The sequence below is a fragment of the Periplaneta americana genome, chromosome 5 (genome assembly GCF_040183065.1).
Source record: "Periplaneta americana isolate PAMFEO1 chromosome 5, P.americana_PAMFEO1_priV1, whole genome shotgun sequence".
NCBI classification, from domain to species: domain Eukaryota; kingdom Metazoa; phylum Arthropoda; class Insecta; order Blattodea; family Blattidae; genus Periplaneta; species Periplaneta americana.
Window position 1 is genome coordinate 100312518 of NC_091121.1, and position 19141 is coordinate 100331658.

The following is a 19141-nucleotide window of genomic DNA, read 5'->3' on the forward strand; positions in this document are numbered from 1 at the left end:
AACCACAGTAGTTGATAAAGCGTTGTAAAATAACCCACTAAAAATATCGACTGGTGTAAAAGTATCTCCACTGAATGTACGAATTGTTTCAACTTTGCTCACGAAGCATTTTGGTCACAAATTGTGATTATTTTACTACAAAAACAACGTCCACTCCACTCAGTTGATATGGTGCCTACTGAACATGATATTGTGGTTCAGAAAGAAGGGCATCTTTGTGAAACGGCCTGACGTTAATAATTTCGTTATATAATTAGAAATGAAAAATGCATTAGTGTAACATTTTCAGGCGTAATATTTTTTATATTAAACTTATTTACACTTTCATTGATTATGTATATTATTTCAACATAAAGTATTGGTAAAATTATTTTTTCTTGCTTCACAACAAAACAAATTCTCAAGTGTTGCATTAAAGTAAGATACATCCAAAATATAATTTTAATTACTTAGGAAAATGCAAATTGTTGTATATTTTGTATTTTACATACAGTAAAATATCTACATATGATCAAAGGTTACTTTATATATTTAAGGTTATAATGTTTTCTAATAACAGTCTCATAACACCTTCCATAGTTTCTCCCACACTTAACCAGGCAAAATTTCGCAAATAAAGATAGCGCTTACATTATATCGAAAAATCACAGATTGTGTATATGTAGATATACTCACTTTCCGAGCTCGAACTTGGTGAGATCCAGGTAGGCAGAGCCCATGAAGTCGTCTTGCAGTCCCCAGTCGTAATCAAAAACCTGTCCAAAGAACCAGGAGTTAACGGTGAGATTAAATGTACAATAAATCGAAAAGTGAAAAGCGAACTCAAAAACAAACATACATTTATTTCACAAGCACATTACTTTTTTTTTTACTTTATGTGGGACAATCTTCAGATTATATATTAACCACATTGACAATTTTTGTAACGCAAAGTCCGGGCAGTAATAACCGCCAAATGTTCAGCATAATGGCGGTTTCCAAGAAGTGATCATGTTGTCTTAAGAATCGGTGTAGAATATGGAAAATGATGCATTCTGCTTAGATGGTGAGGTAATAATGAAGAAAATATGTTCCTGACGTTGAAGTAGTTTTATTTCATCCAAAAAGCTTCATTCTATCAATCTCTCTCTACTTTTTTGTTTTCTGCGGACGGCACTAAAATACCAATTAGTGAATTTACCTTCAGTATCATATTGGTCACATTTTACGTTACTAAAACACCTATGAGTATCGTAATAAAAATTATATTTTATAATTTTTAAAATCACTACAAAACTGTTGTACGATACAGTCATTAGAATTAACTTATTTCTCCAAGTTCAATTTCTGACGAATTACTTTACACGTTTGCTTATATCCTACCTCTGTATTTAAGTTTTGCACGTATTGACTTTGTGAAGAATAAATTTCTTTCGTAGATTTCATCACACTCTTTACAGATGACAGCATTATCATACCTGCTAAGAGTGCGTGTATTGTATTAGTTATAAGTACTGATGAATTTTCGTCTTATTTCCAGTTTGTGGCAATACGAGTCGATAGTATATACAGTGATTAAATATAGTTTTGCGCCGTCAATACTATTATCTATTCCATATACATTTTAATCACAAGTTTATTTCTATAACTTACTTACTTATTTACTGGCTTTTAAGCAAACCCGGAGGTTCATTGCCGTCCTCACATAAGCCCGCCATTACTCCCTATCCTGAGCAAGATTAATTCAGTCTCTATCATCATTTCCCACCTCCCTCAAATCCATTTTAGTATTATCTTCCCATCTACGTCTCAGCCTCCCCAAAGGTCTTTTTCCCTCCTGTCTTCCAACTAACACTCTATATGCATTTCTGGACTCTCCCATACGTGCTACATGCCCTGCACATATCAAACGTCTGGATTTAATGTTCCTAATTATGTCAGGTGAAGAATACAATGCGTGCACCTCTGCGTTGTGTAACTTTCTCCATTCTCCTGTAACTTCATCCCTCTAGCCCCAAATATTTTCCTATTTTATTTCTATAACACTTGTTTTATTATTAAATGTGTTTCGTATTCAATATTATTATTACTTTATTATTATTATTATTACTTTATTATTATTATTATTATTATTATTATTATTATTATTATTTGCTTACAAATGCCTTTAAAGAACCTGGAAGCTCATTACCGCTCTCACATAAGCCGTCATCGGTCCCTATCTTCAGCAAGATTAATCCAGTCCCTACCATTAGGCCTATATCCCACCTTCCTCAAATCCATTTTAATATTATCCTCCATCTATGTCTCGGCCTCCCCAAATATATTTATCCCTCAGGTCTTCCAACTAACACTCTATATTCATTTTTGGATTCACCCATATGTGCTACATGCCCTGCCCATCTGAAATATCTGGATTTAATGTTCCTAATTGTTAGGTGAAAAATACAACGCGTGCAATTCTGCGTTGTGTAACTTTCTCCTGTAACTTCATCCCTCTTAGCCGCAAATGTTTTCCTAAGCACCTTATAGTCGAATATCCTTAACCTCTGTTTCTCTCTCAAAGTGAGAGTCCAAGTTTCACAACCATACAGAACAACCGCTAAATATAACTTACTGTTCATAAATTTTAACTTTCAGTTTTATCGAAAACAGACTGGATGGGATGACAGAAGCTTCTCAGTAGAATAATAGCAGACATATCCCATATTTATTCTGCGTTTAATTTCCTCTTGAGTGTCGTTCATAGGTATTACATTATTATTATTATTATTATTATTATTATTATTATTATTATTATGGGGCCAAGGGAGTAGAAGAGGTAGTACCTTTGTTTGAGTTGAATTAAACACTGGTCCTCGCTACTACCAGGGTTTGAGCTGAAGAGATATGCAAGACCTTTATCTCTGATGAAGCTGCAAACCAAGACCGTCCGTACGTGGCGAAAAACCACACCCTGCACGAGGTGGCCCTGCTAATACGAAATACGGCGGATCTAGACTTGGCAGTCGATAAAATACCCCAACACATATTACCCAATATGTGAGATCTTGGTGAGGGCGTAGGAGAAGGAAATCTCCGAAAATCAACCCGGGAAGAGGACTCTCGTTAGCCATGTAAAGCAACCATCTAAGGGAAGGAGACCCTAACAGAAAATCCCCCTCTCCTGAGGATAATAGGTTGCTCGGAGGGTTGGTAGCCCACCAGTGTAAAAAAAATCTTACTCATAATCTCCATAGCGAATATAGCCGGACTGATTTTCCCATGACGACAAAAGCTAAGACTAAGGATAAACGATTTAAAGAAACCACATCACTCAGAATAGCTGTATGGAATGTACGAGGATTATATAACAAAGAAACAGAATTAGAGAAAGAACTTGATAGTGCAAATGTAGACATAGCCATAATACCCGAAACAAAGAAGAAATTAAAAGGTACATTGGAACTCAAAAAATATATAATGATCTATAGTGGCGTTAGTCAAGATAAAAGGGCAGCAGCCGGAATTGCAATATTAATTAACAAGAAATGGAAAAATAACATTCATTCATATACCTTCATAAATGAACGATTATTAACATTACAATGTAAAATAGGAAGAACCTTCACTACAATAGTGGGAACTTATGCACCTGAAGAAGGTAAGACAAAAGAAACTGAAGACTTCTACAATGAACTTCAAACTCAAGTAGATAAGATAAATAAGAACAGCTATATAATTATTGCTGGAGACTTTAATGCAAGAGTAGGTAACAAAACAATTGATAAGATAGTCGGGTCAAATGGTGAATCAACCATAAACCATAATGGTAAATCCCTTATAGATTTTGCCTCATTAAATGAATTTCGAATAACGAATACGTTTTTCAGACATAAAGAAGTGCACAAATATACATGGAGCGCAAGAGGCAGCAAGTCCATAATTGACTATGTACTGGTAAACAATAAATTAACATCCTTGTTACAAGACACTAGAGTGTATAGAAGCTATGATGTCTACACAGATCACTTCTTATTGATATCTACCATAAATTTGCCGCATAGATGGAAGAGACCAAAACACCTACCCAAAGCCCAAGAAGAAACATTTAAAATAAATCTACTTGAAGATAAGAGTATACGAAGTCTATACCATGAGAGACTTAAGAATCTCACCTCATATATGCCAGTGAATAATAATATAAATCTTGAATGGCAAGAATTAAAATCAATTCTATACCAGGCTGCATCAGAAGCCCTAGGAAAAAGGAAAAAAAGAAGAAATAATCGCTACTTACACTTTTGGAATGAAGAATTAAAGGAATTAATTGAAATTAAAAAGAAGTTATATTTAAATTACTTACATACACGTTCAATAGAAGATCGTGTAAAATATAAAAGACAATCAGTACTCGTAAAAAAAAAGAAATAAGGAAATTAAAAAGGCAAAGTTGGGAGAAATTGATTAGTGATGTAGAATACGATATACATGGCAAACAAACGAAAGCATACAAAATATTAAGGAAACTGAATCAAACTGAGAAAGATGATTTAGAATTGAACCCAATTAGTGAAAATACATGGCTGAATTATTATGAAAAATTATGGACAACTGAGCATAATTACAACTTTGAACATTTATCTATAAATAACGAAGACGTTGATCCGATTACGATAGAGGAGTTAAAAGATGTTGTAAAGAACAGCCGGAACAGAAAAGCTCCCGGCCCGGATGACATTAATATGGAATTAATAAAGTATGCTCCTGAAAACTTTATGTACAGATTACTAAATCTTTTAAATGTTTGCTGGAAATATGGATATTCACCAGAAGAATGGCAAGAAGCTATAATTATCCCCATATTTAAGAAAGGAGACAGGAGAGATTGTGGAAATTATCGTGGGATCAGTCTTCTAAATACCGGATATAAAATATATTCTAAAATAATAACAAACCGATTAGCTGTTATAACAGAAAATATATTACTGGAAGAACAACATGGTTTTAGGAAGAATAGATCCTGTATCGATTGTGTATTCTCCATAAGCCAGATGATTGAGAAAAATAGGGAATACAACATCCCAACTTATATTGCCTTTATTGATTACAATAAAGCTTTTGACACTGTTAATCGTCAAAACTTATGGGAAGTATTGAGATCTAAAGGGATACCAGATCATCTAATAAGGGTAATACAAGGTTTATATAGTAACACTAAAATTAGAATTAAACTAAAGAATAGAATAAGCGAAGAAAGCAAAGAAATAACACGAGGTGTTCGACAAGGGTGTTCTTTATCACCTGTTTTATTTAATTTATACATTGACGACGTCACCAGAAGGTGGCTATTACATATGGAAACAATTTTTAATCGAACCAATAACCTCTAAATACAATATTGTTTGCTGATGATCAGGCTATATTTACAACTACAGAAGATGACCTCCAACGAGCTTTGTTTAAACTGAACTGCATCGCCAAAGAATATGATCTTCAGATATCTACTAAAAAGACTAAAGTGATGGGTTTTAAGGGAACAACGCCATTAAGAACAAAAATAATTATTAATAACGAAATCATAGAACAAGTGAACTGTTTAAATTACCTAGGCTGCATGATATCATATGAACAAATTAACGACATAGATAGGAAGCTCTCTAAATTCCAGCAGTTAATTGGCACGATAAAAAGAACACTAAAGAAGAAAGTTAGGACTGACACAATTTTAAAATTTTACAAAACAATGGCGATTCCAACATTAACCTATGGATCCGAAACATGGTGTATGACAACTCAACAAATGAAGAGAATAGAAGCAGCTGAAATGAGACTGCTAAGGCCAATAGCAGGATATAGCTTATTGGACCACAAGCGAAATGAAGACATACGACAGGAACTAAATATGACAAATATTATAGAAACTATCACAGAATATAGGAATAAATGGCATGAACATATATGTAGGATGGAACCAACTCGCATTCCATACCGACTACACCATTATAAACCCCAAGGGAGAAGACGAATCGGACGCCCTAGAAAACGCTGGAAAGACCAATTTTAATATTGCTATGGAGACGAAACGGGCCAATGGGCCCAAATCGTATTGTTGATGATGATGATGATGATTATTATTCTTAAGTGGTCTTAAAGTAAACGCTGTCAAAAGAAAATATTGGGTTGGCACATAAGTTCGTAGTGTTTTTCGTTGCTATGGTAGCTGTGTCACTATAGCCTTGGTTTTTCCGAACCGACGCATGCGACGTGCGAGGCCCGCCTCGCATAAATCCGGACTACAGGAGAGATAGGGCCCGCACCCCGCACCCCGCACGTCGCATGCGTTGGTTCAGAAAAACCAAGGCTTTAAGTACTATTAAATGAATGAAAGTACAGAAAAACGCTACAAACATATGCACCAATCCAATATTTTGTGCTTACTCATAAATTAAATGAAAATAAACATCACAATTAATACAGATACACATTCTAAAGTAAATGAGTTGAACTATTCAGGAATATTAATTATGACAATAATGTAAAACATGAAATTAATGCTCTATACAGAAAGCAAATAAATGATATTATGCATTATTCGACAAATTACGTATATACCAGAATTTAATTATGTCTCTTCTAAACACAATGCAATGAATACTCACAAAATGAGATGATAATAAATTGAAAATAATAATAATAATTATTATTATTATTATTACTATTATTTTAATACTATTAACCAAATTGACAAATCGATAATTATCATTTTACTTTACTACACCGCATACTGTACTCTCTGGATCAGAAATAAAAAGTCACCAACACATTTCCATAATTAATTCTTTCGTAATTGCAGAGGTATAAATTTCCTTCCGCAAATGGCTCCTCAGCAGAATTTATATGCGCTCCATGACCAGCAGTGCATACATTACTCTTTCCTTGTGCACCAGTGACGTTGCTAAAGGTCGTTCAAAGAGGGATATAAAAGGACTGCAGTAAACAAGACTTAATGAGCGCTGCAGCGTTAAGTCCAGGTACTGAAGGCAAACTCCACGGCATAATGAAACGCTACATCATCGGCGATCTGCTGTAATGGAATAGTGAACGTCATCAAGCAAGCTATAAAGTTCGATATAGTGCAAGCTCATCCAAACTTTAGTTACCAAATGACCTATCTATGGCTTTAATTTGAAATGCAGCAGAGAAATATCCAACTCCCTGGGGCTGTTAGAGGCGTATCGAGTAGTTTTATTAATTTCTATATACACAGATGTAAGGAGTATAAAGTGCCGTCCTTTTCACAGTCGTCGGGGACGGTCTACAGGATCAAAAATGTCCATACAACATAGGGTCAACACTTGATAGTTTTCCCGAAAAAAAAAAAAATTATTTTCTTATTTTATTTGCTTTATACTGCTTATATCGTTAGTAAAATTACGAAACAATTACATCAGTAGGTATATCTAGCAAAGAGTTAATATTAGTTTAAATAAATATTTGTGTGTTCTATTACGTTTTCGTGAAATTAAATAATAATGCAGTCTTAAATTTGTTAATATTCTGGCGTGAGAGACGTGGCAACATGTTGAGCACAGACGTATTAATGTACGTATCAGCAGGTCTACTGCCGAGCGGACGACAGTTCAGTACAGGGTATTCGATGAACAACTTACAATATCATTCACAGTTTAGGAATATCATGATGTGTTATTAATTTATGGAGAAAGTCGTCGTAATTCAAGTGAGGCAAGAAAGATGTACCGTCAACGTTTACCTCGAAGAAGGTTACCAAATCGGCTAACTTTTGTAGCATTTCTCAACGATTATTAGAAACTAGAAGTCTCTTACCCCATTTCGACAATCACACAACCAGAAATTTGTTTAAAAATGATACTGCTTTAAGCGGGAGAGATTAAAATGTTGTATTAGAAAAAAAGTTCATGTGATTTTGTGCAGAAAACCATTATTGTTTATTTTTTAGACGTAAAATAAAAAATGGAGCAATAATGTTACATAAAATGTAAATTTACCATAATGTTCTATTAATGAGATTGGAAGTTTGTATTTGCTGCTCGTTTTATGTAAACAACAGTATTGTCATCGTCGCCCCTGCATTAGAACAGATCATCTGTTTCGTACCGGTATGTCTGCACCCGCTTGAGCTGTACTGTGTACTTCTAAATCCCCTCATCCCCGCTTGAGCTGTACTGTGTACTTTTAAACCCCCTCCTCCCCGCTTGAGCTGTTCTCCCCACCCAGCAACGTTGCAAAACGTCTGTTACTGTAAACTTTTATAACTAGTTAAATATTGCAATTAGAAAAAAATTCTAAGGAGGTTTTTTCTTCCTTATGACAAGAATGTAATCTTCAATTAAAATAATGACACATATGCTTTACATTCTGTATATAATATGTGAGGAGCTCATTTTCAAAACGTCTCTTGTCCACCTGAAAAAGAAACTTAGCTTCCTTTGTCCATGCAGTCTTCAAATATAACAACTGTTATGATTTAGCTTCAGAACTCCCTCTAAACCACTAAAATCTTCCGTTAAAAGTGACTATTGGAGTCAACCTGACTCCTCCCCACAGCAAAAATTGCGACAAAATATTAGTTCCAGCTTTTGGAATCAAAGAGTCTCATGCTCCCATTTGATTTTAAATGCACCTAACCTCTTTGGTTTCATAACATAACTAGAGAACAACGTAGCTACACGCAAACAGCAAACGTGTACGTAGGCCTACACGCACGCACGCACACACACACAGCAGAACTCTATTAATCCGCAATTTTGGGTAGGGTAATCCGAATTGAAATTTCAAAATTGAAATAGTCCTCAAATTTCTAAACTTGAGAGAAGTAAAGAAAAAAAAATACTACATTGTTCGGCAACAAAAATGATTTTAACTATATTTCTTAAAAGAAAAAAAAAAAAACAATACTCTCTTTAAGGAACGAAAGTACAGTAAGTATTTTCATTTATTGTATTCCACAGATCTTACATTAGCACTGAAGCTTTAAGATACGGAACAAATCAAGAGTTATTCAATCTTTCTGCGAGATCAAAGAGCCTGTTAAGATTAAGATAACAGCTTTCATTGTTCTTTGGTGACCTTGATATCAATCAATTATATCAACTCATCACGTCTTATCCTTCGACTTTAAGAAATTACATACATACATACATACATACATACATACATACATACATACTACATACATATTACATAGTGGAAGCGATAACCTTCTGCATTGAAAGGAGGGATAAATTACATGAAAATAAACAGAAAATCCATTATATGTTTTGAGATTAAGTGTATGGTTAATTAAATAATTTCATCGAAAGTTTAAACTCGCTGGCATTGAACTCATCCGACGTGAGATGTAAACAAAACGTTACGTATTGCACAATGAAGCGACTGCTTCGGCCGGGTTTTCGTCGACCAAATTTAAAATCTACTCTTCTTCAGATCATTGTCGACCCCGATTGGAATTACGTTGCCCTGTCACTGACCAGCTAGTAGACAGCGATGAATATCTGTGCACTACTATTTTACCGGAAACCTTTCTGCATATAAGCGTTGAGCGACACTCAAGTTGCATTTCGTCTCTCCATAAATCAAAATCATGTCCAGACGTTCCGGATCAGAAAATCTCGGCATTGCAATGCACTAAGTTGAATAGCAATACAAGCTTCACTTAAGATCAGAAGACTCAAACACCCACTTCCACTGGATAATCACGTAATACTGGGACGAAACGACCTTGGTTACCAATTATCCCCTACCCCTATCGAAAGAAAGTCGAGAACAGCTGATCAGTATTGCCACGTCTAGTGTAATTAGTCAGGCAACAAATTTGCAATAGTTTTTATTTAATTTACAAGCAAACCGTTCGTTGCATCGAAAAACGACAAAGGAAAAAAAAGTTCTTTATTGCATTCTCTATTAGTGTTGACAGAAATCAAGATCCTATGCATAGTAATTATCCACAAAGACGAAACTATAAACTTCCCACCGATATGGTGTTAGACTTTTTTTTTTACTCAACCAATTCGCTCTGCAAATCTGCAGGGTTATTTCACTTCCACCATACGTATATGTTATTTAAACTTAAAATAAAAACGGTCCTGTGAACACATGATCAAAAAGTTACTTCACTGAAATAATAGCAGGTTTCACTGAGTGGGCCCATTTCTAAGTATCTTAACAGGCTCTTCTTTCTAGGATGCTACCTTCGTAATTATTCAATACGGGAATCAAATTGAAAATGCAGCCTGTATTCACCACGTACGTGTCATATATAAACAAATTATCGCTTAGGATAGAAGGTGCATTCAACTTTCATAATGAACATATCTGGACAAATATTAATTCTCATGCTATCTGTGAATCTAATACCAGCATACGGTAGGTGTTTTATCAATGCTTCGGAAAGAAATGTTGGCGGCACTTCCACACCTGCGTCCATAATGTTTCCTAGGAATTTCATACCTGCGATTCTTGAGAACACATTTTCCACGTTTCCTTGAGGATCTATCACTAAATCCAAGGAGACAATAATGGTTTATGGACTATACAGATCCACAATACTTTTCCCTTGCGTCACAGTCGGGTAAGTTACCCATTCTCCCTAGTATCGTTATAATTTAAATTGGGACAATTTGTGTTTGAATTGTTATTGTTAATCATGTCTTCGCACTTAGTAGTACTTGAAAACTTCTTCAGTGTAAATGTACCATTAGTATTGGCATATCGTTTGAAATCAATCTATTTATAGTTTACAGTGTTAGTCGTTTACATCGTTAACCGCTTGAAGTAATGGCCAACGTTCCTAACTGAAAAACTGGTGGACTCGGAAGTATTGGCTAAGATACCGATGTTTTTAGTTCATTTATGATTACCTAAGGTTCATGTAGAAGCCCAGTTTCAGATTCAATGATTTTCGAGTCTTAGTTAAGCCAGTTACCTGGTTGAAGTGAGGTTCTTGAGTAACTTTCGGCGTTTGGTTCTCGGACGAATTTTCCCGACATTATCGTTATCAGATATGAAAAGTAACGGGAAACTACAACACTTTGCGTAACATCCATTCTGCTAGTACCTACGGCCCAGTGGCTGCCCGAAAGCTAGTAATACGATCTTCACTGTCAGGCAATGTCTGGTAGCTATTAGATCGCCAACGATCGTTCCGGTCAGGTACTCAAAAAGGAAGAAGAATCGGTTATATTATAAACTCTTGCTATTTAAGGCGACAATCGTTTAATTCCCTATGCAATAGACTCTTTATTCACCGGATACAAGCCTTCGGAATATTGTAAAATTCATTATTTAATAATACAACCATCGTGGTGAAATGTGTTATACAGGCCTAGTGTCAGTGAAATGTGTCATAGTGCTAGTTCAGTGAGTGAGATAAGAGTAAAGCGAAAGATTATTATCAGTACCTATGTGAAACTTATCTAGGACCTATGCATATGTAGGTATAATGTAAAATTAGATTGACTTATTAATTAGGTTATTTTCTGTATTATCATTAATTGTAATTACTGTGTGTTAACTGTATTGTGTATTGTAATTTTATTCTGTATTGTTTTTACTGTATGTACCACTGTCACCGGGTGTTTGCCCACTTGCAGTATAAATAAATATACATACATTTTATGACGCTAGGGTTATATAGTGTCTGAATGAGATGAAGGTAACAATGCCAGCGAAATGAGTCCAGGGTCCAGCGCCGAAAGTTATCCAGTATTTGCTGTTATTTAGTTGAGGGAAAACTTCGGAAAAAAAAAAAACTTAACCAGGCAAATTTTCCCAAACCAGAATTTGAACTCGGGTCCGCTCGTTTACGATCAGGCGTGCTAACCATCAGTACACAGCGGTGAACCATCATGGTTATACTTGAAGAAAATGCTCCATCGGCAGTGGTGTGCCGCATAAAAGAAATAATTACAGTGGATTCTTATCTTAAAGCATGTCCGTTGACTTTTCTCCATCATACTCGGGGTTTTCATGCAGAATTGGTAATCGCCAATCGGAGTCACAGTATGACCTTGAATTTGAGCTGTCATTTGTAGCCCACTGTAGACTGTCCCGGGCCATTAACATGTTACTTTTAAGGAATTGTAAGGTGACAACACACAGGTCCTGTTGGTGTGAGACATAGTGCACGAGCAGATGAATTACTTTTTGTGTGGTTCAGTGAAGCAGTGTTGCATATCAGCAGGTAATTATTCGATTTTCGGGAAAAATTGTGGTCGGAGGATACTTTAATGGGTATTAAGAAATTTCGGATATTTTCGAGTAATTTCATATTTTTATAATTGCTGAATTTAAATTAGTGATTTAATTCACCCTTCTTTATATACTTATGTATTTATTTCTAGCTTTATTCCTACAGTACAACATAGAGAATAGAAGCATATGTTGGAACTTCCTCGCGTGGGAATCCCCAGCTTCCTTGCACGCAACTTTACTTTATGTTTCTTCACTCCAGCGGCCTAGATCCAACTAAACCAGCTGAAGAATACTGGAGGAGAGTTTTTCATATGAAATCTCCAACAAATATTCTCATTTTTCCAAATTTATAGAAAGCCATTTTCCTGTACCTTAGTGTTTCTTTTTCTAATGCCTCAATTTAAAAAGTGTTTAGGACTAAAATCTCCTACAGGAACAGGCTGAAAAGAGAAACAATGGTAACACTGCTGGCTGTAAAAGAGGAGATAGAAGCGAAAGGAGAATGTGTTCCCTTTGAACCAACTAATAACATCATGAGAAGCAATTTGTGATACGGTACTATGCCAGAAATGTTTTCCTAGGTAATTTAACAATTTTAAATTTAACTTAAAATATTCAGATTTTCATGTTTCAATATCATTGTGTAGAATGTAAGAGAAGCACCTACGGCTTTAACTCTGCCAGTATAAATAATAATAATAATAATAATAATAATAATAATAATAATAATAATAATAATAATGATAATAATATCATTAATTTGGGAACAGAGGGGGTTTTTGGAGAAAAATCGGGCAATCTCAGGATCATATAAATATACAGGGTAGAAGTGAAATAATCTTGCAGATTGAAAGGAACGACAGGGTACACTGAAATGAATACAAAACCTATATTACGTTTTGTGATTATATGCACGGTTTATTAGAAAATTAAATTTGAAGTTTCAGCAGTCCGGCAACATCGCCGCGAACTTATGCTTCTCGTGATACAGATGTAAGAGGTCAACGAACTCGGTAACTCGGTTTTTCTCGCCAGATGAGCTGGCGCTGTGTTGCAACCAACTCGCAGCGTTCAATTGCTTGAATTTAGAGGTGTTTAAAATTAAATTTATAAGAATACCATCCACAACATTGAAATAACGCCAGAGGGATAAATTATTCTTTATTAGTTTTCCTATCGATATGGACAAAAACACGATCCTACTCGCAATAGTTACCGAATAAGAGGTTGTTAGAAAAACTATAAACTTTCCATCAATATATTACAGTTTGTTGTTACATACAACATGAGGTATTTGCTCTGAAAATGTGCAAGGCTATTTCACTTCCACTCTGTAAAGGTAATTTCACTAACAAGCCTTGGCAACACTGCAGTGAACATTTAAGTATCCTGCAGATATGCGTGAACTTATTTACTTTAATTTTATATATATATATATATATATATATATATATATATATATATATATATAGTCCACACCTGTGGAGTAACGGTCAGCGCGTCTGGCCGCGAAACCAGGTGGCCCGGGTTCGAATCCCGGTCGGGGCAAGTTACCTGGTTGAGGTTTTTTCCGGGGGTTTCCCTCAACCCAATACGAGCAAATGCTGGGTAACTTTCGGTGCTGGACCCCGGACTCATTTCAGCGGCATTATCACCTTCATTTCGTTCAGACGCTAAATAACCTAGATGTTGATACAGCGTCGTAAAATAACCCCCCCCCAAAATATATATGTATATCTGCAGTCCTCGGGTAAAGTGACACAAGTCAATTTCCACAAACTTTTTTTGATAATTTATTGACAAGTTACGGAACATCTGCTCGCTTGGAAAAAAATACATAAATATTTCTCCCATTACAATAATTCATACAGAAAAAAATTAAATCGACATAAACCAGTGTAAGATGTCAATAAATTATCAAAAAAGGTTTGTGGAAACTGACTTATGTCACTTTTCCCAAGCACTGCATATATATATATATATATATATATATATATATATATATATATATACACACACACACACACAACAGGATTACAGAAAACATTTATCTTAAATAGTTAAGGGAGTTTACTTTTTCATTATACTTTCTACAAATATTTTTGCCTTATGTACAAATGGTGGTAAACCACCTAATGATAATAGAGTAGTAAATATTAAAAACTGTATTACTGATATTTAATAATTTCATATTTAAAATATTTGATTAATAAATTGAACTTGATGTGGTTTAACAAGTACGTTGAATACCTGAATATGATGTCATAGTTGTTTACCTTTGTGCACAATTATATATTAAAATAAGCTGCTAGTTTGTCAATCAAAAATTCAGACCTAACATGAAAATACATTTTTGACGTACAAGTCGGTTCTTTACGACTAGTTTATTCAATAGCACAGTGTCCCTGTTCTTCAACATCTCACATGAAATCCTGATTTTCTGTCTACCTCAGCTTAAAAGGATTTGCTACGTTTCAGTAACGCTACATCCTATTGTCTTTCTCTTAAAGGACTTTTTCAAGAGATAAGAGAGAGTTACGCAATGAAGAAAAAGCCAATTGCGAAATCTTGACAGAATTATGTGGTATCGGTCCAATAGCAGTGCTGAAGGGAATTGAATCTGCTGCTCTTAGAAGGAAAACGAAAGTTATTTACGAGACCAGAATAACCGAGACGCAGTGCACTGTGGGAGAACTCGAGAAGCAGATTTTGTAGTCTGGAAATACGGCCAAACGCCTTCGCAATTAGTCTCGCTTCACAGAGCCCCGCAATGAACTGGAGACTCCGAAGTGGATGCCAGAATAAATCTCTAACGAATGATATACAGAATCGACAATGAAGGTTAATCAAGGCTCGTGAGTCATGGCACTTATGTAGAAAGTACACAGAAATATATATCCGAAGGCTGTAGAGTGGGTGGCATCACATCCTACCTTCATTTTAAAGTGGAACTGATTTTAAAGAAGGGCGACAGTAATGTTTCTCTGTAGGAAGCCAATGAAATCGAGTTGAACTCCCGGAGGAACACAAGTAGGGCTCGGAAGTTGATGAAATATCATCTTTTTTCTGAGACATCACAGACAATGCAAGATGCAATATAAACTCGTTTCCCTTCAAAACGAACCAATGGAGCCTACTTTTATTTTGCATTTTTTGGTGTTTTAATATCTATTGGTAATTTTTTAGGAAATTTTTTACTTTTTGTTGCATTTTTGTCTTTTTCTGCTTATGAACGGACCTTTTTTATGCTGTAGTCATAGTCTATATTCGAGAATCTACTGCAGATTGCTTACGCAGTTCGATTGCGTCTTACAGGAATTTTCCTTATGTTTGCGTCAACCTTGACACCTGATCACGTGTGTTACGTGCTTCCCTCAATTCAACGCATCAGAACAAATACTGCAGTTGGAGTGCCCGCAGTCAGCATATTATATCTCACAAGTGAAGACGTAAAAATGCTGAAAGTAAAGCAACCGGCAATCCATGAAACCCTAGGCCCTACTTACTGCAATGTTTAATAAGAGGTATGTCTGAGAATTTCAATTCCTGCCAATATTTAAATGTCCTTTGGCGTAATTTTGAAGATATTCAATATTATTATTATTATTATTATTATTATTATTATTATTATTAAAATCTTGTTTTTTTTATTTTAATGTCATATTTCCAGAAATTTAAGACCATTTTATAGGTCATTTTCCTGTGATTTTTAGGTCATCAACCTCCGAGCCATAAACATAAGGATTATTTTCCTTTCATTGATGTGATGTATGTCCACTTTCTTAGCATGACCTTGCTTTAAGCCGATCACGTGACCATGAAGTTCCTCTCCGCTAAATGACAATGACTGGAGCTTGAAAATAATCTGAACAAACATATTCGTACTGTATAAAGTGTTAAAGCCTCAACATCATGCAGATAATAATAATAATAATAATAATAATAATAATAATAATAATAATAATAATAATAATAATGATAATAATAATAATAATAATAATAATGATAATAATAATAATAATAATAATAATAATAATAATTACATCGCAATATATGAATACAAAAAAATGTTAAAATAGCCTAATTACTTTCAAATCTGTGTATTTAAACCCAACACATTTATTTATTTCTCAATTAATTAATTAATTAATTTACACAGCTATGATTGATGTTCTAGCTGATATGTACAAATACCGAAGTAAAATTTTGAGCTTCCTTATTGTATAAGTTTCGTTTACAAACACACTCCAACATAAGCAATAAACAAGAGCCCTGTATATATGCTACTTGTGAACAGTCATGTGAAATTGTTGTCTACATTCAGGTGCACATCATCAAGACTCGCTCCAAATTTTAATTTCGTATTTGTACATCTATTATTTATCAGGCAGTACATCTTATTTGACGATGTGTCGAAGGAAGGGCAATTGTTTGTATAGATCTGAAGTCTGATTTGCATAATATGAAATGAGAGATCACTCTTTAATATTTCACAGGATCCACGACTTTCAACGATTACTTACCTGGTGGACATTTTGTCTTAATGAGTTGAATCTCAACTTGCAAGGAAAAGATAAAACTTTGTGTCAGCTATCGGAATCTATCCGAGCTTTTAAGAATAAGATTGGGTTTTTCATTTAGGATGCACGATGTGGTAATCCTGATTTTTCTTCCAACAGTTAAAGACTTAACAAAAGGGAAGGAATTCACTTCTGACAGAGACTCAACGAAGTGTGAAGTTGTTAAATATTTTAATAACCTCAGAGCTGAGTTTGTTTCAAGGTATAAGAATATTGAAGGAAAAAAATGTAGTTTTTCAATTCGTTCAGAAGCCTTTGACTTCCCGCATGAACTTAAAGATTGCTTCACCATTGACGAAGTGAAGTTCAAATTGGAAATGTGTGACTTTTCTGTTAGGTTAAGTGTCGATGAACTTTTTACGTCCACTGACTATAAAAATTTCTGACTTCTACTTATTAAAATGAATGAATTGCAGTTAGGACAACAGAAATTGTAGATCTAATACAATTCTCACAATGTATGTATCAACTTGGATCTGCGAGAGCACTTTCAGTGCAATGCCTTCCATCAAGTGCAAGAATAAGAGTTATTTGAGTGATGATACCCTTGAAAACCTACTCCGAATTTTTCCCACCAGTTACGAGACTAAATAAATATGGGGAACTTATGAGACGGAGGATCTGCCACTTTTCACACTAAGTCACTACTTCAAGATTCTTTTAATCTATGTAACATTTAGCCTAACATTTTGTACGTGTTTTAATTTATTATGTATCCAGAACATTTATTAATTTGGTTTTGTCATTAACATTCACAATAGTTTCATTGTGCAATAAATATGGATATTGCATAATGAAATTGTTATTATCAGATTTAAAAAAGGCATGAGGCTCGGTTAAGAGAGAAGTTTTATATGATATTCTTATTGAATTTGGTATTCCCAAGAAACTCGTTCTATTAATTAAAATGCGTCTCAGTGAAACGTACAGCAGAGTCCGTATAGGTCAGTTTTTGTCAGATGCGTTTCCATTCACTGTGGACTAAAGCAAGGAGATGCACTACCACCTTTACTTTTTAACTTTGTTCTAGACTAGAGTATACCGTTAGGAAAGTCCAGGATAACAGAGTGGGTTTGGAATTGAACGCGTTACATCAGCTGCTTGTGTATGCGGATGACGTGAACATGTTAGGAGAAAATCAACAAATGATTAGGGAAAGTATGGGAATTTTACTTGAAGGAAGTAAAGAGATAAGTTTGGAAGTAAATCCCGAAAATTCGAAGTATATGATTATGTCTCGTGACGAGAATATTGTACGAAATGGAAATATAAAAATTGGAAATTTATCTTTTGAAGTGGTTGAAAAATTCAAATATCTCGGAGCAACAGAAACGAATATACATGATACTCGGGAGGAAATTAAACACAGAATAAACATGGGAAATGCCTGTTATTATTCGGTTGAGAAGCTTTTATCATCCAGTCTGATGTCAAAAAATCTAAAAGTTAGAATTTATAAAACAGTTATATTACCGGTTGTTCTTTATGGTTGTGAAACTTGGATTCTCACTTTGAGAGAGGAACATAGGTTAAGGGTGTTTGAGAATAAGGTTCTTAGGAAAATATTTAGGGCTAAGAGGGATGAAGTTACAGGAGAAAGTTACACAACACAGAACTGCATGCATTGTATTCTTCATCTGACATAATTAGGAACATTAAATCCAGACGTTTGAGATGGGCGGGGCATGTAGCACGTATGGATGAATCCAGAAATGCATATAGAGTTTAGTTAGAAGGCCGGAGGGAAAAAGACCTTTGGAGAGGCCGAGATGTAGATGGGAAGATAATATTAAAATGGATTTGAGGGAGGTGGTGTATGAGGATAGAGACTAGATTAATCTTACTCAGGATAGGGGTCAATGGCGGGCTTATGTGAGGGCGGCAATGAACCTCCGGGTTCCTTAAAAGCCAGTAAATAAGTAGGTCTAAGTATTGCATAATGGAATTAATAGATTGATACTTCTTATCGTTATTGGGTTCAAAAAACAAATTAGTCATAACGGTCACTAATTCTTGGCTCCGCGAACCTCTATATGAGGTTATAAAATTAATTTAAGGTGGCCCTTTGAAAAATTTAATTGAGGAAAGGGGGCCTATACACTGTGGCTGCGGAGAAAGATGCAACTTCTGACATCTCTAGTAAAGCATATGGAATGTAAGGACCAAAGCGCGACGTTAAAAAAAAAAAAACAGCATTCCCCTGTTCCCTCAACGCGATGGTATTCAGCTGAAAGCGGGAGGGTGGACGGGCAGACAGATACATAAGTACGGAAGGAAAATGAGAGAATGTGTCTATGACCTGATTACGCGGGGATAGTTTACAGGAGTCAAGTGCTTGAAGCCTCTAAACTTGATGCTATATTTGTAAT

At 35.0% G+C, this 19141-nt stretch overlaps 2 protein-coding genes across 6 annotated transcripts in view; one reads left to right on the plus strand and one right to left on the minus strand.

The window, feature by feature from the left end:
* Positions 1–19141, minus strand: part of Mctp (multiple C2 domain and transmembrane region protein) — a 1238231-nt gene that overhangs the window by 290586 nt on the left and 928504 nt on the right. For all 5 annotated transcript variants that reach the window (XM_069826339.1, XM_069826342.1, XM_069826343.1 and 2 more), the window contains one exon: positions 676–755. In XM_069826339.1, the coding sequence (XP_069682440.1) occupies positions 676–755 (80 nt within the window). The remainder of the gene's footprint in view (positions 1–675; positions 756–19141) is intronic.
* LOC138700049 (odorant receptor 10-like) overlaps positions 15592–19141 on the plus strand; it is a 56099-nt gene continuing 52549 nt past the window's right edge. Inside the window, exon 1 of the mRNA XM_069826346.1 lies at positions 15592–15716. Within this exon, the coding sequence (XP_069682447.1) occupies positions 15703–15716 (14 nt within the window). The 5' untranslated portion in view covers positions 15592–15702. The remainder of the gene's footprint in view (positions 15717–19141) is intronic.